General features: G+C 42.8%; 1 protein-coding gene across 1 annotated transcript; it reads left to right on the forward strand.

Annotated features, from left to right (window-relative positions):
• Positions 1-1,600: 1,600 nt before the first annotated feature.
• On the forward strand, positions 1,601-9,219 carry LOC137467976 (uncharacterized). Its single transcript, XM_068179397.1, has 3 exons — positions 1,601-1,613; positions 2,646-3,821; positions 9,140-9,219. Exons 1-3 carry the CDS (start codon positions 1,601-1,603, stop codon positions 9,217-9,219), a joined length of 1,269 nt encoding a protein of 422 aa, XP_068035498.1.
• The last annotated feature ends 14,362 nt before the right edge of the window (positions 9,220-23,581 follow it).

A 23,581-nucleotide genomic window follows, 5' to 3' on the forward strand; every position in this document is an offset into this window, starting at 1 on the left:
CTGGGAGCGACTGGGAGCACACTGAGGGCGTGAATTATTCCCCTGCCTCCACCTTCTCCAGCCGCCCTGCCAGCTGAGAAATGCTCGCTGGGCCTCGGCCTTGGCCAACAGCCCCTGGGCTCAGCTCCTTGGAGCTCATCACAAACACTGTCTGCTCCAGGCACTGCTGCTGCCCAACCAGCTCCTGGTGGCTTTAGGAGCAGCCCCGGGAAGTGTTTTTGTTCCCTCGGTGGCACAACATCCCTGTTCTCACCCTGCCAAAGAAAGCTGTGGATGCCAAGTGCGGCCAGGATGAAACATTGCTGGCACTGAAGCCCCTCTCTTGGGGCCCTACAGACAGCGCTCCAAAAGGAGCCCCTTGGAGCTCTCCTGGGCCAGCGACTCCCTCGGAGTGGGGCCTCTCCGAGCCGGGAACTCTCCCGTTTGCTGCCCTCGGGGATCCCCAACAACGAGGGAGCCTGTGCCGATCCCCCCACTCCTCCAGGCTCAACCCTTCCCCTGCTGGGGAGATGCCAAAGCATCGGCAGGGAGCATTTCCCTGCCCTCAGGGGAATTTCTCACAGGTGCCTTGCACTGACTCTTTGTGTCTGTGTGCACACAGGAGTGCCTGTGCTCGGGAAATGTGGCAGAAATGCTGCTCTCTGAGGGCTCTGAGTGCCTTGGATAGCTGAGCCAGTCAGGCCTGTCAGTAGGGTTAAATCACAAGGTCTAAGCTAAGTTAATTTGTGCTAAGAGTTGTTCTTTGCTAAGTTGTTACGTTTAAAATATAAGCCAAGTTGAATATTGTTAAATGTTATTTCTCAGTTAAATTGCAAAGTCATAGGTTATAAGTTCGGTTAAATACTGTAAAGTGCTGTTCTTTTGCTAAATTGTGAAGTTGAAGGTGGAAGTTAAGGTTAAGGTTTAAGTTAAGTCCTGTTAAGTTTGAGCTCTGTAAGCTCTTGGGCCTGTATTCCTTTTATCCTTGCCCTCATTTCCTTGTGTCTCACACACACACAGGGACAGTTCTCGGTTCATTTCTGGTTTGATTGCCTGGATTCTGTTTGGTTTTGTTGTTGCTTTGTTTCCTTGGTGTGCCTGAAGTGTCCAGTCAGGAGCAGAGTGACTCTTGCCAAGGAACTTTGTGGTGCTGTTGCTCAATATTAAATCTGGTTTTTGCTGCTCCCTTGCTGGGGATTTTTTCAGCGCTCTCAAGCCCTCGTTGGTAACAGGGTGAAGGAGCCCTGGGCCAGGCTCTGGCCCTGGCGGACACGGGGACGCTGCTGGGGGGTCCCTGTCCCCTGTCCCGCCCCCCATGGCCCTGTGTCAGGCTCTGGGCTCGATCTCGTGGAACATCCTCTGGGGGAGGCTGCGGCGCCGGTGTCAGGGTCTGTCCGAAAATCCCTCATGTTTGCCTCACGACTGCCTCCAAAGACTGAGACCCTAGACCCTGAAAAGTAGCTCTAGCCTGGCTGAGGTGGAAAATCTGCCAAGTCTTAAGGACTGGTATGCGATGCCATGGGAACTCAGTGCGAGAACAATGGACTGGTCATGGTGGACTGAGCCCTAATCAGTTCGTCCTGTACCTTCGGCCCTGTACTCTTGGTCCTGCATTGACGCGATGATTACAACTGGTTCCCAAAACGAGTCCACACCCACCGTGTAGCCAGGAGAGCTGCTGCTTTGGCCTGATGCCACCCGCTTTGAGGAACCCTATAAAAGACTGAAGGAGTTTTGAGGACTTGGTCCGGACCCCACCTGGAGAAGACAGCCTATGAGCATCTCGTCAAGCTCCGAGGGCCTCGTCTCTTCAGACTGGTAGCTATAATCCCCTTCCCCTCCTTCTCTATTTTTCACTCTATCTCTTTATTTCTCTCCCACTATCGCAGTTGTTGGCACTAAATAAAAGTGCATTTTTGTTTAAGCAAAGTGTTGTGTCCCCTGCTGTGTCTTTTGTGCTTTGAGATCTCCAAAAAGAACCTATCAGGGACCCTGCATGCATTTGCGGACCCTGACATTAAATTGGCGTAGTCGGCAGGATCTTGATAGACAGATTAAGGGTTGCGGGTTGTATGTAGTTTGTAACAGGGGAAGGACCCTCGCTTCAGCCGCACCTAGCACGCCACATCCAGTGAGCGCTGTCTAGAAAGCAAGGGGGGGGCGAGTGGAATTTCCCGCAAACTGCATACACCCAGGCGAAAAGCATCCCCTGTCTTCAGGATTTTTAAAAGATCTCATTTGTACAAAAGATGGGACTTTGTTGTTTTATTTTTTGTGTGTGTCTTTGAGCTGTTTGTTGCAGTTGAGGAGACAACTATTTGTAACTAAGGAGTACCTCCCAAACAGTTTTGGTCCCCTCACCCACTCCAGGGAAGCGAAGGGAAACACAGTTTTAGCTGTGCTTGTGTGTAACTTAAGAGTACCTCCCTGAAAGTGGTTTTGGTCCCTTCACAAAATGACTGAAAAAGATAAAGATACATTTTTTGCTTTGCTAGCGAAATATGGTGCTAGACCCTCTCCAGCTGGAGAGGGATGGGCACAGGATAATTGGTTTAGCTTTGAACACGTCGTAGATAGAATATATTCTTTGCAACATGATGCCAGATATAAGCTGGGCAGAAATAAAACAATTCTCTGCTCAGTTTTGGGTGCTTGCCTATCGGCAGCCATTGAAACCCGTTTTAAACGGGTGACTGAAGAGAAGGCAGTCATAGACTCCTTGCAAAATTTGGTAGAAGTTTTGCAGAAGGAATTAGAACATGAAAGGAGTCTTAGAGAAGAGAGGGAGAAACGGGTGAGCAAAGAAAAAGCAGTAATAGACTCCCTACAAACCCTAGTAGAAGTTTTGCAGAAAGAATTAGAATATGAAAGAAGTCTTAGAGAAGGGAGAGATAAAAACTTAAAACATGTAGAATCACCAAAAGAAGTAGAAGAGAAAGAAGCACGCCACATTAAACACATATACCCCCAGAAAGAATTGGTACACATACAAAATTGTGGAGAATCTTGTTGTTCCAATTTGAGACCTCTCATTAAAACAGAATACAATTTTATAAATGAAGAGGATTTTGACCCTCACATTACCACAAAAGAAATACCATGCACTGCCACTGAATTAGCCAAATTAAAGAAAGAATATTCACGTCTCCCTCAAGAATCAGAGACAGAATATGTGTTTAGAGTCTCACTCACTGGAGGAGACCAAATTAAATTAAGTGAGCAAGAAGCCAGTGGCTATTGGGGACATGGAGTTTTCTTAACAACAGGAAATACTCGAGCTCCATGGTCCCTGACACAGCGCGCAGCTTACTGGGCAGGGGGACTTAGCCCCCTTGAAAGAGGGGACCCTCTAGCCATTACCGGCACGCCAGATCAACTTTTAGAAAACATTCACAAAGCTGCCTGCTTGCAAATGATACATGAAAGAACACTGATTTCTGGCTATGAATCACCTATGCAATTGCCAGTAAAACCTGAAATAATGCCACCTCTAATTCGAGGTCTCCCTGAGTCCCTTAAACCAACTGCAATCCTCCTTCAGAAAACCATTGCATCTATCACCCCTGTAGACAGGCTAGATAGATTTCTTGGCAATCCTACTGACCAAACTGGTTCCACTAGCCCAAGCTTCACGTCTCTTACAACTCCAGCCCAACCTTTAAGCGTACAATCTGATAATAGCCATAAAGTGTGGACGTGGAGCCAAGTTGCAGAAGAGTTAATTAGTTACAGCAGAAAATATGGATCAGTGAATCTCCCAGATGATAAGCCTGAAAAAACCAGAGGGGTCAGGCACATTGTTTCTCCAAATGAAAAACCAGAAAAGGGGAAACAGATCTCTAGTCGCCAACAGTTGTGGCTAATGGGACTAAAAAGGGGAGTGCCACGAGAAGTGATGGATGGCTTACCATATGAAAAATTAGTTAAAATAATTTCAAACTGGCGCAGTCCCAAATCCATGATACTGAATTCACCTGATGTACAACCTAGCGCACCCCCTCCTCCACAAGCTTCAAGCTATAAGCCGAAACAACCCCCTTTACAAACTCTTGATAAAAAGCCAAACCATTCTCCTACACGAGTTTTAGACAATGGGTTACAAAAACCTTCCCTACAGCTCCAAGGCAGTGAAACAAACCAGCCTGCTTTAAACTAGAAACTCCGTCTCTTGTTAGTGAGCAAAGAGACGGAGAATGGCTGTTTTTGAGAAAGCTCACAAAAAACCCAAGAACAGGTGACTTATTGATTACAGCAATAGTCGGTCCCAAACGAGCTTTAGTAACCTTTGTGGTAGACACCGGAGCCCAGATTAGTGCACTGAAAAATGAAGATGCTCAAAAATGTGGAGTTGTTCCTAGCAAGAAACGGTGTTGTGTCTTAAATGCCCTAGGAACTACAGAGCCTATGGGTATCGCTTTAGTAAAAATCACATTGCCCGGGGAAGACAACTTAATAGTTGTCAAAATGGTAATTGGAAATATTCTGGACAGTCTGTTAGGGATGGATATACTTGCTGGGAAACAGTGGGAAGACTCAGAGGGTCTTTTGTGGTCTTTTGGCGCGCCACACCTTGACATCAGGCTGCTTAAAATAGCTCCATCACTACCATTTAGTAAAATCACTTCTGTAAAACAGTATCCCTTGCCCTCTGGTGCTAAAGATGGCATCAAGCCAGTTATTCAAGAATTGAAAGATCAGGGAGTTATTATTAACACTCATAGTCCGTTTAACTCCCCAATATGGCCAGTTAAAAAACCTAATGGGAAGTGGAGACTGACAGTAGACTACCGCCGTCTTAATGCTAACACAGACCCTCTTACAGCAGCTGTCCCAAATTTAGCTGAGTTAATAATAGCAATTCAAGAAAAAGCCCACTCTTTTATGGCAACAATAGACGTTAAAGACATGTTTTTTATGATACCTATACAGCCAGAAGACATGGACTGTTTTGCTTTTGTGTGGGAAGGACAGCAATATACCTTTACACGTTTGCCCCAAGGGTACAAGCATTCACCTACTTTAGCCCACCATGCTTTAGCCCAGGAGTTAGAAACCATATCTAAACCTGACACTGTAGCTGTTTATCAGTACATTGATGATATCCTTGTGGGAGGAGAAGAAAAAGAAGTAGTGGGGGATACTCAAGAGAAAATAATCTCTCGTTTAGAAAGCCTAGGTTTACAGATCCCTTCAGAGAAAATACAAAAACCTTCACAAGAAGTGAAATTTTTAGGAATATGGTGGAAAGGAGGTATGACATGTATTCCCCCCGATACTTTAACCTCCTTAGATCAGATTAAAATGCCAGAATCCAGGAAAGAACTGCAACAAGCTTTAGGATTGTTAGTGTTTTGGAGGAAACATATTCCAGATTTTTCAATTATTGCTAGGCCTCTTTATGACCTGTTGAGAAAGGGAGTAAAATGGGACTGGAGCCCCTCGCAGGAAGAAGCATTGCAACTGCTGATTTTTGAAGCAACAGCTTATCAAGCATTGGGTCCCATCCATCCTACAGATCCTTTTCAAGTAGAATGGGGATTTGCATCCTCAGGATTGTCTGTACATATATGGCAGAGGGGTCCTGAAGGCCCGACCAGACCCGTTAGCTTTTACTCCCGTGGTTTTAAAGATGCAGAAAAAAGGTATACCATTTGGGAGAAGGGGCTATTTGTTGTTAGCATGGCTCTCGTTGAAGTAGAAAAAATTACAAGACAGCAACCAATTGTATTAAGAGGTCCTTTCAAAGTAATCAAAATAGTTACTACCGGGACTCCTCCTCCTGAAGGAGTAGCTCAGCGGGCCTCCGTGAGAAAATGGTATGCACAAATAGAGCACTACTGCCACATTTTCTCAATCACTGAAGGAGCTGTGAAAAATTTGTCAATACAAGAAACAGAAAATCTGAGTAATAGTGAAGACAAACCTGTTTCAGTGATTAAGGTAGCCCCTCCCTTTTCCCCTGAGCAGTCACCTAACTCATGGTTTACAGATGCTTCATCTAAGAGAGAAGGAAAAGCGTGGAAATTCAAGGCCGTGGCCCTCCATACTTCCTCGGGCGAACAAATTATCACAGAGGGGGAGGGCAGCGCTCAAGTTGGGGAGTTGATAGCTGTTTGGAGTGTTTTCCAGAGGGAAGCACAGAACACCTCTCTTGTTTGCATTTACACCGATTCCTATGCTGTATACAAAGGCTGTACTGAATGGTTGCCTTTCTGGCAACAGAATGATTGGGAAGTTAATAGAATCCCAGTATGGCAGAAAGAAAAGTGGCAAGAAATCCTACAAATTGCAAGTCGAGGGAATTTTGCTGTGGGGTGGGTAGCTTCTCACCAGACAGACGGGAATCTAGCAGGAGAATGGAATAACAGAGCTGATGAATTAGCTAAGTTGAGCCCCCTAAAAAAGGATGAAATTACTGAAGATTGGGAACATTTGTTAGAATGGTTGCATGTAAAAAGACAACACACAGGTGCAAAAGATTTGTATAAAGAAGCTCATGCTCGGGGTTGGCCAGTTACCAGGGAAATGTGCAAAACTTGTGTGTCAGCCTGTGAGCAGTGTCGTAAACGGCTAGAAAGACATCCCCTAGAGGATGACCCACTACACTTAAGAAAAGGTAAAGGCTTATGGGATGCATGGCAGGTAGATTATATTGGTCCTTTTAAGCAATCAGGAGGTAAACATTTTGTGTTAGTGGGAGTTGAGATAATATCTGGATTAGCTCAAGCTGAGGCCTTCAAAAGGGCTACAGGAGAAAGCACTGTCAAAGCATTGCAGATATGGTTTGGGACCTTTCCAAAACCACAGGAAATACAATCTGATAATGGGTCCCACTTTACTGCCAAAGTAGTGCAGGAATGGGCAAAAGGTGAAGGAATAAAATGGACATTTCACACCCCCTATTACCCACAAGCCAACGGAATTGTAGAAAGAACCAATGGTCTCCTAAAAAGACTTTTGAAACCACAAGAAGGAGGCTGGGATGGTCGACTGTATAAAGCTGTACAAAGTGTGAATGAAAGATGGGGGGCAAACGGATGTCCGAAAATCACCGCCTTTTGCCCGAAAGCTCCAACCATAATTCCGGCACTAAAGGGGCCAAATGATCCCAAAAATCCAGCTCATTATCCCGGACAACCAGTCCTAGTTGACCTTCCCACTGTAGGGGAGGTACCACTAGTACTGAAAACCCCTTTGAATAAATTTGCTTGGGTAGCATCTGATGCTCTAGGTAAAGAACACCGGATAAGTACCCGCTGGATAATTCCCTCTTTTTAAAAGTTCTGCCTTTAGATGGCAGATTTTTCTGTGTTTACTTTTACAGAAGAACTCCGAGGGACATGAAGACCACCTAATCCATGCTAAAACTGGTGATACTTTTCTGCATCCTACCACAATCCTATGGCCAGAAACCAGCTGAGTGGCCATGGTCTGAAATAATTGTGGTAGCATGCTGAAAAGGTGAAAGGATCTCTTTAAGCACAAAAAGGTTTGTACGCACCCAAGCGTACAGGGTTATTGGCACAATTTCACATTAACACAAACTGTAGAAGTAATTTGGTTTTGGTCCAAAAATACTGAAGTGCTTTCTTTTAAGTTTAAAGTATTGATTTAAATACTGGGGAAGACTTGATGTTAATGTAGTAATGCCTACTATACCCACCACCCAACCACCAGTTATGCTCACCCCAAAAATTTTTGAAATCGGACCATATGTAATAAAGAAAACTGGCCCTTAGCTGCATCCAGGCACAGCTCTGGATGCAGACAGTTGTTGCCTCAATTATAAGAGAAGGTGAAGAAGGCATTTTCCCTACTGAAATTCGAAAAATAATTTGGGACAATGCAAATGATTTTGAAAAGGAATTCCAATCCTGGTGGAATTTGGTGAACTTCACTTACAACCCAAGAACAAACACAGCCACAGCTTTTGTGTTAACGATATCTAATGCTTCAGTGCATTTGATTTTCCCTATCATTGCATTAGGACTGAATCATGACGGAGCTATTCTCTATCCTTCCGAGCATAGAGAATGGGCCCGTCAAATTGATAAGAAATGGCAAACTGTAAATTTGGAATCTTGTATTGTCCGGGAGCAACAAGGTTTTATTTGTGAAAGTAATGCAATTATAGCCCAAGACATTTGTTTGGACACAGAGCAGAATATTTGCCATTTTGAAGTTCACCCTGATGAAACTCCTGTAACAATATTAGTGTACATAGGTAATGGGTGTGTGTGTGTAAGGACTGCTTGTGATGTAGTGTTTATAGAAAATGTAGCAGTGAATCCAAAGAATCATTCAAATTTTTGTGTCTGTAACTTTACCACGATTACGGGATGTGATTTTTCTTATACTGTCCCAGTTATGTCTTACCACCTTTTACAATCCAATTTTACACTAATTCACCAGATATTGCCTGCCTCTATTGGAATGAATTTAACTTTGATTAAGCAATTGTTGCTTCACCAGGACTTAATTGAAATTTTAGAAAAGGTCAAGAGAAATGGGCAAAAGACCCTGGTAACAGTCCATCATGATGTGAAGGAGATACATCACGTTTTAGAAAGAGTAAGGAAGGATGCTGAACACAGATGGTGGGATACGCTTTTTGGGTGGTCACCTACTACTACAGGCATCCTGAATAAAGTGTGCCATCCTATTGTTGTTCTTTTGATCTTGGTTTTAATTGGTTTTGTTTTATCAGCCATTTTATACATTTTGAATTGGAAAATGATGAGGCAGCTGACCCGATTGACATCAATTATAGATGCACACAGTTCAGTAAAAACCCCTTTTGTTAAAGACATTCCTAGAGTTATTGACACAAGAAGAACTACACGAGCAGTAAAAAATTAGGCCTGCAATAGCAAATTAATTAGTTGTTCATTGTTTGTTTTGATTAGTATTGTTTGTTTTATACTGTGATTAAGTTTTTGTTTGGAGATTTTGTTTAAGAAATTTGTAAAAGAATTTTGTGATTTATTTTGATTTTTTTCAAAGAAATTGTTTCAATTATAAGAAAAATTGTTATAATCAATATTGATCATTATTTCCTATTCTATCTTTTCTTAATCCCTGTCCTTGTTTCTTTTACTTTTTCTCTCTTCCTCTTCGATATCTTTTTCTGTTTCTGTTTTTCTGGGATATATGCTGCCAGGCACTGATGAGTCGAGCCCTGAAGACTTTGTGACAACGCTGCAGACCTTGCTGATGGAGTACTCTCGTCGCCAGTCGTGAGTCACGGGGTGGTGTCAGGGTCTGTCCGAAAATCCCTCATGTTTGCCTCACGACTGCCTCCAAAGACTGAGACCCTAGACCCTGAAAAGTAGCTCTAGCCTGGCTGAGGTGGAAAATCTGCCAAGTCTTAAGGACTGGTATGCAATGCCATGGAAACTCAGTGCGAGAACAATGGACTGGTCATGGTGGACTGAGCCCTAATCAGTTCGTCCTGTACCTTCGGCCCTGTACTCTTGGTCCTGCATTGACGCGATGATTACAACTGGTTCCCAAAACGAGTCCACACCCACCGTGTAGCCAGGAGAGCTGCTGCTTTGGCCTGATGCCACCCGCTTTGAGGAACCCTATAAAAGACTGAAGGAGTTTTGAGGACTTGGTCCGGACCCCACCTGGAGAAGACAGCCTATGAGCATCTCGTCAAGCTCCGAGGGCCTCGTCTCTTCAGACTGGTAGCTATAATCCCCTTCCCCTCCTTCTCTATTTTTCACTCTATCTCTTTATTTCTCTCCCACTATCGCAGTTGTTGGCACTAAATAAAAGTGCATTTTTGTTTAAGCAAAGTGTTGTGTCCCCTGCTGTGTCTTTTGTGCTTTGAGATCTCCAAAAAGAACCTATCAGGGACCCTGCATGCATTTGCGGACCCTGACAGCCGGGGGCGGGGGGACCCGGGGGGACAGGGGACCCCGCTGTGCACGAGCAGTGTTGGACTTCTCTGGGGGAACTGGGAGGGGGGGCTGGGGCAGAGTCACCTCCCCACTGACCTCACACAGCCCCTGTGATGTCACACAGCCCCTGCGATGTCATACAACCTCCTGTGATGTCACACAGCCCTTGTGATGTCACAGAGACAACTCTGAGCTGTCACCCTGTGATGTCAGACAGCTGCTCTGTGATGTCACAGAAGACTCTGAGATGTCACCCTGCAATCTCACTGTTTGTTCTTTGATGTGTTGGTGCAAAGACAAAGAGAATAAATGCTTCCAAACTACCATGAATCTCTACTATGTATGGCAAGAAGTAAATCATATTTTGTTTAGCTGCATCTGACCATGGATAAAGCTGTGCATGGAAAGTGGCTCTCACTGCTAGACAATATAATATAGGCCTGGTGGAAAAGGTTATATTAATAGACCAGCAGGGCCTCTCCGAAAGGACACAGATAACCAGGAATAGAGAAAAGAGAAAAACAGAAAAATGACTTTCCACTGTCACAATTTTGTACCAAAACCTTGGTTATGAAAAGACAAAAAAGAAGATGTATTAAACCACATGTTTTGCAGTTAGGGACTTCTCTGACTTCAACTCTTAGGACTGAATTGTTCCCCAGGAGCGTATAAAAGTGACTGTGTGAAGAAAACTTTTCCAAATATTCCTAAAAATTCAGGAGTACTCTGCTGCAAAATTTCAGGCACTTCAGGGCATTTTCACTTCAAGCTTCAAGCGTTTCTATGGAAATGCTTGAGAGACAGCACACTTCATATATCCAACATCTCTGTTTGCAACAAGTTTTTATTTCAGATAGGGGTATAGGAAGGACATTCTCTAAATACAGAGGGTTAAATTCAAAGAATGACCCATTTCAGGCAATTTGAGAAACTTATTTTCTTTCATTAATTTCTCAAACATAGATATTCAAATAATTTTTAAAAGCAGACAAGCAACTACAGTAGGGTATTTCTCTACACTAAGGGTAACTTTGCAGAATAGTTATACACTGACAAGACTAAAGGGCATCTGGAGGGAATGCTAAGAAACAAGTCTAATTAAAGATACAGCTCATGAAATGACTACATTAAGTCCCTAACAGACTAGGTTGCTGTCTTTGAGATATTTCTAGCAACCTCCATCAACTTCACTGTTCTTCTGTGAGGATGTGCAGGTGGAGCCAGTTTCTGCCTCATAGACTTAGGCAACAGCACCGTCGTAACTGGAAGGTGAAGAGCAAGGCCACTCAGAGATGTGTCTGCACAACGAATCCATGTGCTGCAGCATCTTCCTTCCGCAGGAGCAGGAAAGCAGCTTCAGGATTGCCAGTGACAAATGCAACAATTACGCAGCGTTCACGTGGCTGCCATCGGGTGTGACCCCCCCCAGCACAGCTCTGTGCAGGGAACTCCTCTCAGTGGCTGGAGAGCAACATCCAGAGGCGAAGTCGCAGCCGACCATAAGCTTTCAGCGCCTCTAGGTGGGCAGCAGGATCTCGGGCCAGATGCTCAAAGATCTTCCTTCACCTTCACATCATCATTGCCTTCAATGGCATCATCATTGTCTCCTTCACCTACAGCCACAGGACTGCCTTCTCTGTCATTTTCAGTGCTGCTGTCATCTGCCTCCACAGTCACATCAGTGTTTTCTCCACCTTCCTCTGGATCAGTGCTGTCTTCTTTCTGCTCTGTTCTTCTCATCTCCCAAGGTCTTGCAGGAGCTCTGGTCCTTGCTGCTGCTGCTGGTGTCACAGCTCCTTCTCCTGCAGCTAAACCACAGGCCCAAGAAGAGCAGGACGCCAGCAAGAACCCAGAACGGCCACTGCTGCAGGGCACCAAAGAGCACGGCTCCCCAGCCCTCGTCCTGCTGCTCCAGGGGCCCCCGCTCCAGCTCCTGCAGCAGCTGAGCCATCTCACGGTCCAGCAGCTCCTGACGCTCCTTCATTCGCTGGTGCGTGGCCTCATCCAGCCCATCCCCAGCCGGCTGGGGGTACTGGATCAGGCTTTGCACGAGCACGAAGAGCAGTGACAGTAAAGCCATGGTCTGCAGGAGGACACACAGAAGGGGTTCAGTGGGGCCGGAATGGAGACGGACAATGAGGGGCAGGAGCAGCAGGGATGTGGCGGCAGGAAGGAGAGGGCCCCCGGCAGCTGGCAAGGCCTGCACCGCTGCCCCAGCAAGCAGCGCGCCCTCAGCGAGGCGCTCCCGCCGGGGCTGGGCCCTGGATGCGGGGGCAGCCCCAGGTACCGGCGCTTCTCCCCCAGCCCTCCTCCAGCCCCCAGCCCCGTCTCCTCACTGCTGTGCACTCACCGCTTGCCCAGGCTCTACTGGGGCAGCGGCACCCGCTGGGGCCTTTTCTAGCTGCCCCCATTGTGACACGGCGCCTGCGATGTCCCAGAACCCAGAGCGCGGCACAGGCCAGCCCCGCCCGCCGTCCCCAGCCCGGTCAGGGAACTCATCATGGCCCTGGGCACCCCGAGCCCCAACAGACACCAAGTGCAGATCCATCACTCGGGAACCTGGGAACACCAGAGCTTCCCTTGACAGAGCAGCACAAGCACCCTCACACACAACCCTTGTCAAATTCAAATCTGGGTGACATGACCCAGGGATGTTCTCAGTGTACAATTGCAGGCTTTTATTTAATACTGGTGGGGGACATTTTTTATTAGTAGTATTTAAACTTACTACTTTGGGGTAGGATGTCATGTAAGCTAATGCTCTGTTACAGATTTAGTGAGATTTCTTTCTTTCTGAAAGAAATCCAGGTTGCCTGGATGATGCACAGGAAGAGTTAATACCATCCTAAAAAGGCCAGATAATTTAATTACAAAATTTTGATGCCTTCAATAACCTCTTAGCTCTCAAACTCTGTGGTTCAACACCGTGCAAAATTCTGGTATAGCCAGGATTTTGTTCAGAAAGCAGAATGTCTGTGTTTTCAAATTTGTGCAAAGATGTACCTCTGTCACTCCCACCATCTTCAGAATTGTCTCCCTTAAACAGTGTTAGCCAATCTCTTTGACTGAGAAAGGAACTTCTGTCTGTTTCTGCTATGTCTTTGTGTATTTATCTCCAAAGGACTGTGAGTACAGGAGAGATTATACTCCTCGACCTTTCTTTGGGGAACTCATCTCTAAATGGAACTGCAGAAATGGGGAGGGAGGAAAGGGAAACAGGATGTGACTTGAGTACCTGCATCGTGACCACAGATGGCCACTGCTAGACAGACACTGACGTCAGGCTGATCACGCTCGCCCATTGGTGTGTAGCAGAATAATGTTGGGATGGCTAAAACTGCTCTGAATTGGATTTGCTTAACAGATGTCATTAGTAAAAGTATTCCAATAAAGAGTTTTAAACTCTCTTCCGAGCTGATGCCACTTATCATGTATCTTCCCCGCATTCTTCTAGGGAAGCTGTTTTTGATGTTGTCCCTTCCTTCTTTTTACAAAGGAGCAAAAATTATTTGCCAAGTATCACTCTTCCAGATTTGTTTCCTCTCATTTTCCAAGATTTAATAAAGTGAACACTCAGCAGAATAGTTCTGTGTTTTTTGAACACAATTCTTCCTTTACCCAATTGAGGCCCTTCTGTGACCATGAAAACACAAAAACTGTTGTGAGCTACAGTTTACACTTAAGAGGTTGATATGGGTCAGTTCTCCCAGGTTATTCTTAGTTCAACTGCTATGTAAACTGTTGATGTCAGTGACTGGAAGCTGCTCTCCAGGACATTATATATATGATAATTATATGACAGAAAATGCAACATATAGTTGGATCTGACCTTCAAGTTCACTAGCTTAAAAAAAGAAAAAAAAAAGTCTGTAAGAAATTTGCTGGTTTTTCTATTTATAAATGCCTTCACATTTATATTTAGTTTATGCACATACGAGAGCCTTTCCTTGCATGGACAGCAGTGCCCATCCATCATCAATCTCGGGTATATTATAAGTCTCAATGATAACTGCCTCCAGAAAGCATTTTTGAGACAAAACAGGCAAATTCTTTTGCGTAACTATACAATCTTCCAGTAGCAGGATCTTCACTCTCACATAAACACTTCATGTTTTTCCGCAAAGGAATCTGAGATAGATTTTTCTGAGAGATAACAAACCACCAAAAATTAATTAAATAACAAACAAGAGGAAAACACCATTTCTTCACTCAACACACTTTCCTTGTTTTTCATAAGCATTCAGATTTACAGCTGCGGATACTACCACAGGAGCAGGGCTTTGTCTGGTTTTGCTTCCTCTTCCAGCAGAGCAAGCACAGCTGCAAAATGCAAACTCATTTCTAGGCTCTCTTCTACATCACCAGTTTAACACGTTCCAACCAGTCATAGTTGTGCAACACCCCGTCAGGGAACTGGGATTACTGCAGTGTCACAGACAGTTTAAGTGAGGCTCAAGGAGCTGTACATAGTTTTACCTATGTTTTGTATGGATAATTAAATGATGCGTGACATGGAGATAAGCCAGCTGTACTGAAACTGAACAAACTAACTGCTCTGATGCAACAGTCAAGCATCTCATCAGTTATAAAATGAAACAGGTTTAAAGCAAAAACAATAGAGAACAGAATGCATGACATTGTAAAGTAGCATGTTCAAAGGACCATTTCTGAACTTTAGGCAAGTGTACTCATCCAGTCAAATTTTCAAAAGAATTCCTGGCACCAAAATGTTCTCTGTTTGCTTTTTCACCATGGTAAAAGAATGGATCACTCTTAGGGGAAAGAAAAATCCTGTGTGCAAAACACTGCATGAAACTAAACAATGCTTTAAACGTGGCTAATTTCCATGTGGAGCAGATGATTTAGCACTGTCATCCTTCAGCAGAGGAGAAAGAACTGCCTGTCTTCAGTTTACTTATGCAAGATGAAGAAAGAAAGTGAGGAGTGTGAATTTGATCTTGCTTCAATTTACTTCAGTAGCCAAACACTTGCCATGACTTCAGTGGGAGTGAGACTGCATCTTAGCTCATTCAATGTGGAGAAAAACAAATCAGCTGAGAATAATGCTCTTGTTGATTAGATTGATATGACTACCATAGTTGTTTTTAACAGTGCTAAGTAAATCCTCTTTTAAAAGCCAAAGGTTACCTTCAGTTGTGCTTTTTCCTATGTACTGTGTCACAGTGGAGGATTCCTGGTTCTGTGACCAAGTCACCACTGCTCACAGCAAGCATGGCATGCTCTGGGGCGTGGCCACATTCCCACATGGGAATGATATATGTTTGTGGATGTCACTGGGGACAACATCCAAATCTGGGCTGGGGCATCTCCCTCAGCCAATAAACCAGGGTGCACACTTCTGTAAAATAACTGCATTCACTGAGAAAAAAAGACTACACTAACTAAGATGTCCATGAAAATCAGCAAAGTAAATCAAATCAATAGGGTTACATTTGCAGTTAGGAATCTGCATTTCTGCAGGGAAATTTTAGGATAGCCACAAAGTGGAAAATATTTAATTTTTGGGTTTTTTTCCTGAGACGGCAATCAATCTTCTCGTTTGGCTATAGTCTACTTTCCCCTATAAAGTAGAACCTAGAGATACACTCAGAAAATATGTATGGAAGTACCTCTCAATTAATTAAAAAATATTATTACTCAGAAGATAGAGACACGACTGTCTACACTGTATGAATTAAACATACATGAATTAGGACACAGACTCTTCCATTCTTTAGTAACAAAACTGATGCTGTCCTGAAAATGACATTAATGAATGAGACTGGTATATGAAAACCTTCTGCATCTGCTCTAGACGTTGGAATGAGCATGTTAAATGATGCAGCAGACAAGGAGGATGCACTTCTTAGGGAAGCTGAATGTCACTTCTGTGCTTAAGGAGTTCTGCAGTTTGGATGAAGGTCACAGGCTATGTCCAGGTGCACGAAAATGAATGATAAATACACACAGTTTCTCTTAGACTGAAAGCAGAGCTAGACAAAGAGTATGAAAATCAGGAATAATTCATCCCCTGGTTTTCTAAAGATGTCAATCTTCTACTAGAAGACAGTTTGTTAGCTCCTCCGCATATTAAAGCTATAACATAAAAATAGAAGCACCTCAAACTTGTAGAAGTATCTAAGATGCATAGATTAAGTAATGTCTATGCAGAGCGAGCACCCTAAAAACATCACAAGAGCAAGCAGTGACAATTTCTGGGATAGTAATGACATGAATCAGTATCTAAAAGTTAAGTATAAGTGAAGAAGAGAATTTTTCAACTAATGGATCAGGGAAAACGTGGGAATAAAGGATATGTGATTAAAGATCATAGTGTATTATATTAACAGAGGTGGAGAATATATGACTTTGATTCTGTATTACAACACATTTCAATTGAGTTGTGTGTAGCTTTAGTTTTATACATGCACAATTTTTTAGAACACATTTTTAGAGTAGGGCATGCAATAAAGGAAATGCATTGTATTGCATTGATCCCCACATGACTCGCTGGAATATCTTAACATTTCCAGCACAGATTCCCACTTCTGAAGATGAAAACCCAGAGAAGATGAAAACCTGTAACTGCCATTAAGAGAAGGTCTAAAATTTTAATTGCTGTCTGAACACAAAGGAGCTGTGACATGCTGTGGTTTCTTGAAGGACTCCTGCAGTCACAGACACATCTTTAACTACCCCACCCTCTCCCTCTTCCCCATCCACCATTGACTGATGCAGCTGGGAGATTCAGTAACTGTGGAGCAAAATCTTGCTTACTTTCAGCTCTCCTGCCCCAGCAAATGCTCAGCTCCTCTGGGAAGATGGACCTATGCCATAAACACACTGCACCTTGAGGAGAATGAAAACTTCCCTTCAAACACACACATGTGACCAGCTTTCTGGAACTGCCTGATGTTGCCAGTTTTCGTCTGTTTCCCACAAAGAAGGGAAAGAACCTTGTATTCTCCTCCTCATGATATTTCAAGTCATAATTCCAAATAACAGAGATGCCAGGACTTGTCAGTGACATGACTAACAATCTTATGAGAACTGGCAAGACAGCTCATTTCTCCTACATCTTACAGAAACCTTGGAATTATTTTGTCTGAAACACTTGGGGGAAGCAAGATGGACTTAATTCTGACAACTTTATTAAATATTCAGTACATCTGACATCCTGATATCAACAACAAAAATATGGTTTAATTATGATAAGCCATACTGGTATCATTTACAATACCTAAGTGTGAAAAACTGCAATGAATTTTTTCTTGATCCATGTGGAAAAATACACACCTTCCACCCCCCCAAGAAAAGTAAGACAAGGCACAATAAATTCTCGTAATTCTCTTTCTTCTGGCTTTTCAGTTCCATCACAGCTCTCCAAATTAAGATTTATGTGCTATTTTGCATCTGTATCTGTTGTTGATTTGCCCCCCTACAGGGATACAGGTGGATAAGTTTGGACAGGAAACGGTATCCCTCAAGCCAAACTGAAAGGTTTATAAAGCTGCTAATAAAAGTTTGGGTCAGGGCCTAAATATCAATCATCTGCTCATTGTCTTTTTAAATGAGCTCAGGCATTTTCCCAACCACTCCCAGCAGGTCTCTGCCACTATTCTAAACTAAGATTTCAGACATTTCTTTTTTTCCTGTGTTGACCTCAACAATTTTTTTTCTCTCCCTCTCTACCTGCCAAATGCATCCATCAGGATTTTGCCAAAGGCTATCTGCTTTTGAAGTTGAGAGGAATTCACTAATCGTGAGTGTCAAATCCACAATAAATGCCATTGCCATATGGTATATGCTGCTTTTGGGAATTATCTCAAAAGGCCTAGCTGTGAGAAGGCTGGCTGTATGTTAGGAGGGTTTTACTGCTAACTTTCATAACGCATGTCAGGTTTTCAGTTTCTGTATTCATTGGCTTCAGTGAGTGCAACTGTTTCCGGAATTTATAAAAATGTTGTCAAGATCCCTTGATCTTGCTTCCTCCGTCTCTCTCACACAAACACATCCAAACACATCTCTACACAGTGGAATAGCATGCACAGTGGCATGCAAATCTAGCAAAAGAGAAGCTTGTAAATAAATAGCATGTCATTCTGCTTACTCAATAAATTCCTCTGGGTGTTAAACTCATGACAAACGTATCATAAGCCCCGATGAAGGGTTTACAGCCTGTCCCATCACACCATCCTGAGTGCAATTCTGCAATGCATAGGAAGACATAAGTTTGAAAAACAGAGCAGAAATAGCTCCCGTAAGGGCAGGGTGCTGACATAGATGAAACATAACTAACTGGAGAGCATTTGTTTTAGCTAAAGAAGACAGCATCAGTGTCACATCTCTGTGCATGTGGAGGTGTAATCTACATTCAAAGCAACATGAAATCTATCTCCTTTAAAAAATTGTCCATTAATACATAAATGTGTCTGTGTTGAAACTCCTCAGATACCATTCCCAACTAGAACTACACACAAGACTAAGAAATTCCACAGAGAAACACGATTTTGTGATCCAAACAGGCAAGGAGAAAGAAAACCACATATGTGGAGTTTAACATACCAACGTAGTGATAGAAAAAGAATTACAAAAATAAATGTCAGGCCCCTTGAAACACTTTAGGCAGCTCTCTCAACTTTCTCTGATGATCTAGGAAGACGTGAATGTCCTCCATGTCTCACATCATCCCCACCAGCCACATGGAAATATCTCCAATGCAGCTTGGAGTGTTTCAAGTATAACTCCCCTCTAATTTATGTAGTCTGTTAACATCCTCTTGGAGCAAACAGAAATAATAGTTTAAAAAGACAGCTCTATTTCAGAAACATGTGCCTCTACATGACAAAAAAAAAAAAAACAGAATTTAATACCGTCCCTAGGCAGAATTCATCCATCTTTAAGGCTTCTATTTTGTATGTCTGATTTGTTTTCCTGGTAAGTAATACAAATGAACTGCTGGCAACATCACATCAAAACAAAAGCAGCAGAATCAGAAAAAAACACTGAAAAGTTTACCTTTCTAGGAAAGCTTCAGTCTTGGGATATTTTGTTTTGACATTCCAGTGACTGGAAGGAACAGCATCACTAAAGACAGCAGGCTGTAGGCATGTGGCACTTGCAAAGTTCTCATTCTGCTCTCTTCTTCTGCATCTTCTTTTGCACTATCTCCCCACTTTTCAAACAACCCAAGTTTTATCTGGAAGAAAAAAAGGAAAACATCTGTAGACCTGCATTACTGCATAAATAATAATTCTGTAAGCAAGCCAGACCTACCTTTAAAGAGCAGCTCATTTAATTTCTTTGCTACAAAAGGATTTTTTTTTCTCCAGTACAAGTAAAAATGTTTTGTTTCTTTAATACTAAATTTACACATTTTGACATTGGAAAAATATGTAAACTTTTCAACACCAGTGTCTAGCATAGCTAAAGTTCAAGCACAAATTAAATTAATACAGTATCCACACAAAGAATATTTGCCATTCAAAAGTGACCACGCAACTTGTTAGTTCATACCAGTTGACTGGATATCTTAATGTTTTATAACTTTTTATCTCAGTACTAAAGCTATTTTATGTTTATGCTATGACTGGAATGAACTGTAAGGTCTCAGATGCCATGGGGGTACAAGCAGCGTTAACAATGAGTACATACCCATCAAAACTTTCATAAATAAACTAAGAAAATTGGGTAGAACAAGCAGTTGTGTTTAGTTTTAATAGAAAAAAAGTCAGTGCAGATGATGGATTTAAAAGTGCTTTCAGTATGATATTTCCAGCAGAATAACTGCAACTCATCCACCAAAACGTCCTACAAACTTTAATGAGTATTTCAGGCTGGGGTCAATGGGCTGATATGAGATTTTGTTAGCACAATGTGCAACTAAGCCAGCTTTGCAGCACTTTTCACTTAATAAGAGTCATTCATAGTCCATAAATCTTGAAGTGTTTTACAAATGAAAGCAATTATCCCTGTCCTTATTTTCCCTATGCAAAAACAGAACCATAAAGCTGCAGTGAACCTATTTCCTCAAGGTCACACAGCACAGTAGTTGAAAAGAAAACAGCAACAGCAATCCTGGTGTCCTTTGTACCCAGCTATCAAGGATCTCTTTTGCCCAATAACTCCACTTTTGCACAAGAAATTATTTTAAATGGTGTCTTGAGTTCTGAAGGCAAAACTTGATGGTTAATAAATCACAGAGATCAGAGTATGAAAATACTTGTAAGACCAGATCCTTCCTCCTGCAAGTGCATGATGCTAGAGGTCAAGGGAGACAGCTGGTGAAATTAAAAATATCAGTGTTTGAGTAATGTTGTAAAACCAAGGAGTAAAGAAATGTTATGCTTAGTCAGGAGATTAATGGCTCATGACTTGCCATGAAAATTATTTTCTGAAAGGTACTGGAACTGCCTGATTAAAAGAGCAATCCTAGCGCCCACGTCAGCCAGCGCTTGCACAGACATCAAAAGAGAGGCTCCTTACAAGCCCATGAGGGATGCAGCACAGCTCGTGGCCCCTGGTCTAGCATTCGAGCTCCTGCAGCCCGGGGTCAGGCAACTCTGAGCTACAGCAGCACCCAGAACCATGGCGTGAAAGCATGGAAACAGTTTTCTCCAACAGAGAAAATCTCTCTTAGATGAAACTTGGGCTTTCTGAGCCTCCAGAACTTCTGTTAATAGTAAAAGACAAAGAAGTGTGCAAGAAGAGCACGATGGTGAAAGAGAAAGAGGGAAATAATTTGTAAAATGCCCAAAGCGTAGCTCCTATTGCGGAACACTGAGCTTCATTCTTCTCAGTCCCCTCTTCAACACTGACATTCAGTGTCTGAATGTACTACTCTTGGCCAAGGGGAGTGCATGTTCATGAGATGACATGGCGAGAAAACAGACAAACATGAAATGCCTGTTTCATCTTTCCCTTCCCTTTATTACAGAATGAGATCTCAAGAGAAGGCCCTTACTTCTTCTGTGCCAACACATCTATTTGAGGGTGCACCACAAAAGACTGATGTGGATTGGACTATCGTAGGGTTAAACTTCCTTAAAAAAATCTATTTAGGGGGAAGAAGGGGAACAGAGGGGGAGGGGAGGAGGGGGAAGAATATATGAAGGTGAGACACCAGCCCTGTCCATCTTCAGCAGGATGATAGTGACAAACCACACTTCAAAAAGAAGCAATTAAGTGGGAGCCAGTCTCACTTGCAAGCATGTTGAGACATCATGGCCTGAAGGTCTGGGCCTCAGTCAACAGGGAATTCACCAAAGGATTTGGGGTTCATTTTCTTGAGGCAAATTACTGTGAAGAATCAAGACTAAATTTGACTAAAAAACCAGTTTTGTCAATGCACTGTCATTTGCTGAATTGATTGAGAATCAGCACCAAACTCAGGCCTTTGGCCATAGCTCACAATCTCACTTTTTCATTTAGGCATTTTTTGCTAATGGGAACCTTCAGGTTTTTTTGGTTGTTTTTTTTTTTTTTTCCCTCTTTTTCCTTTTATTTGAATAATGTCTCTGAAAAACCATTTGCCTTCACAAGGCGGTTGGTTAGTTTACACTGGAGGCAGCTGCTCTGTGGGCTCGAGCCAACCCTGTCTTTAGATTCATTGCAATCTGGCCAGATTGTCACATATATTTTTAGTTTATGATGATCCTCTAATACAATTCCAGCTTCCACACAGAGTCTTTCCAACAGTCTAGCTCAGGTTAATGAACTTCAGGCCAACTAACTTGCCATTAATCTTCAGGAAATATCCTTCCTCTCTCTAACATAAGCAATGTCCATCAGCGTCCTGTGCTGAAAAGACCCACAGTCACACTGATCCGAAGCAAACAGTCCCATGAGCAGAAATAAAACATAAATCCTAAAAGCAAATTCTACTACCCCGTTCCTTCCTCCCCTCAAAAGTAAGAAGAATTTGGTCAGAGAAGGAAAAATTACTGGTTTGTTCAGTTCTTTGATACTTGAGCTAAGGACCAACACCTTCTAAAACTTCCTCACCATGAACAGATCCAAAATAAATGAGGAAAAAGAGTCTGAAAAGAAAAATGCCGAGGCTAAAGTTGCTTCCCCACCTTGGCTTCAGCTAGGAAATAGCACTGCACTGTGTTAATTATCACCTGCAAGACCGACCAGGGAAGGAAGCCATGCACACACCTCGCTGAAAAGGGGGCATTTCCAGCGGAATAAAGGAGCTTTTATTTGCCCCATGTAGGGGCGGGAGGCACAAGGCTGAGAGGGGCTGAGCAGCCTGGCTCCATCCTGCTTGGACCTCCCAGCGGGGCCCATAAATTGGGACCGGGCTGTGGGTAACGCTGCCAGAAGACAGAAAGTGGAGCTGCGGGTGGGTTGCCATCCTGACAGAGAGAGGGGCCAGACCTGACTGGCACATGTGCCATGGCACGTCCCGAAACGAGGTGTCACCTCCCCGCAATTGGTCACATCTAGTGGAGCCTATAAAACAGATTGCTCCGAAGCTTCTGTCTGAAACAAGAAAACCTGGGGCCAATTTACTAAACATAATTTATTCCAGGCCCTTTGTGGCAATAAACAGAGCTCTTCAGCCTTCTCAAACACACAGACAGTAAGGAGCTCTGTGCTTATGGGAGCTTTTTCAGATCGTTCAGCCCAAACCTATCTAAATGCAAAATCTTGCATTCACAAATACTGTGTAGTTTCCGACTTCTCCTGGCGTCAAGACGTCCAGAGCTGAAACGACTGTGACCCATCTGCAAACACACACTTTTTAAACTGTATTCAGGAAACTCTCGGTTAATTCTGTGAAAAAAGCCTTTATGGAATTGGCGGATAATTTAAAACCTGTTTCCAGCACTATTTTTCCAAGGTCATTTTAAAATTCAGAATTTTATTTTCCAATAAAGAGTTGTGGCTCAGTTTTAGTGACTCTAATAGCAATGCTGCAAATTGTGACAACTGAAAATCTAGAGCTACAAGCTCTAGATAAAATCTAGTCACTCCAAGCTTATAAATCTAGCCACTATAGCTTATAAAATCTAGTCACTATAAGCTTATAAGTTAATTATAAACCTAATAAGTAAGTTGCCTAAGCCACGTAGCTTCAATGCGTAATTTTCTATCACTGATGCAAGAGTTTTTCTTTCTTCTCCTCATCTATCCTTGTTTGACATCTTGTGGTTTTATTTTATTTTGGTCAATGGAGTCAGAAGAGAGCAAAAAATGTCCCTTCCAGACATCAGCAAAATAGCATGAGTGGCCTTTCAGACAAATATATTGCTTTAAAAGATTTAAAACTAACCAGCTACAATATAAACAAAAATTACCCCACCTACGATTCATATTTATTGAAAGGTACATTATCCCTTTATCATCTCTTTATTAAGAGATCAATATCTGTTTATTTAGTTAGAATATTTTCTACTATTACAAGTAGAAAATCTATATGCACACAAATTTAAAGCACGTTATTTTAACTACAAGTATACAGATATGTGTGTCCAATGCATTATGCAGATATCTCACCTTGAAATTATCATACAAATTCCAAAAGAAAAATTACTGTGGTTGTCTACTGTGTGGTTCAAAACTGTACTATAATCATGAACTGGATATTGAATTGCCTTTGTTAGTAAGAGGGAAAACTGTAAGCATACATGGCTTAGATTAGTAACTTAGAAAGTCAAATAGACGAAAAATAAAATTACACCTTCAGACTT

The sequence above is a fragment of the Anomalospiza imberbis genome, unplaced genomic scaffold (assembly GCF_031753505.1).
Source record: "Anomalospiza imberbis isolate Cuckoo-Finch-1a 21T00152 unplaced genomic scaffold, ASM3175350v1 scaffold_93, whole genome shotgun sequence".
In the NCBI taxonomy this organism is placed as follows: Eukaryota; Metazoa; Chordata; class Aves; order Passeriformes; family Viduidae; genus Anomalospiza; species Anomalospiza imberbis.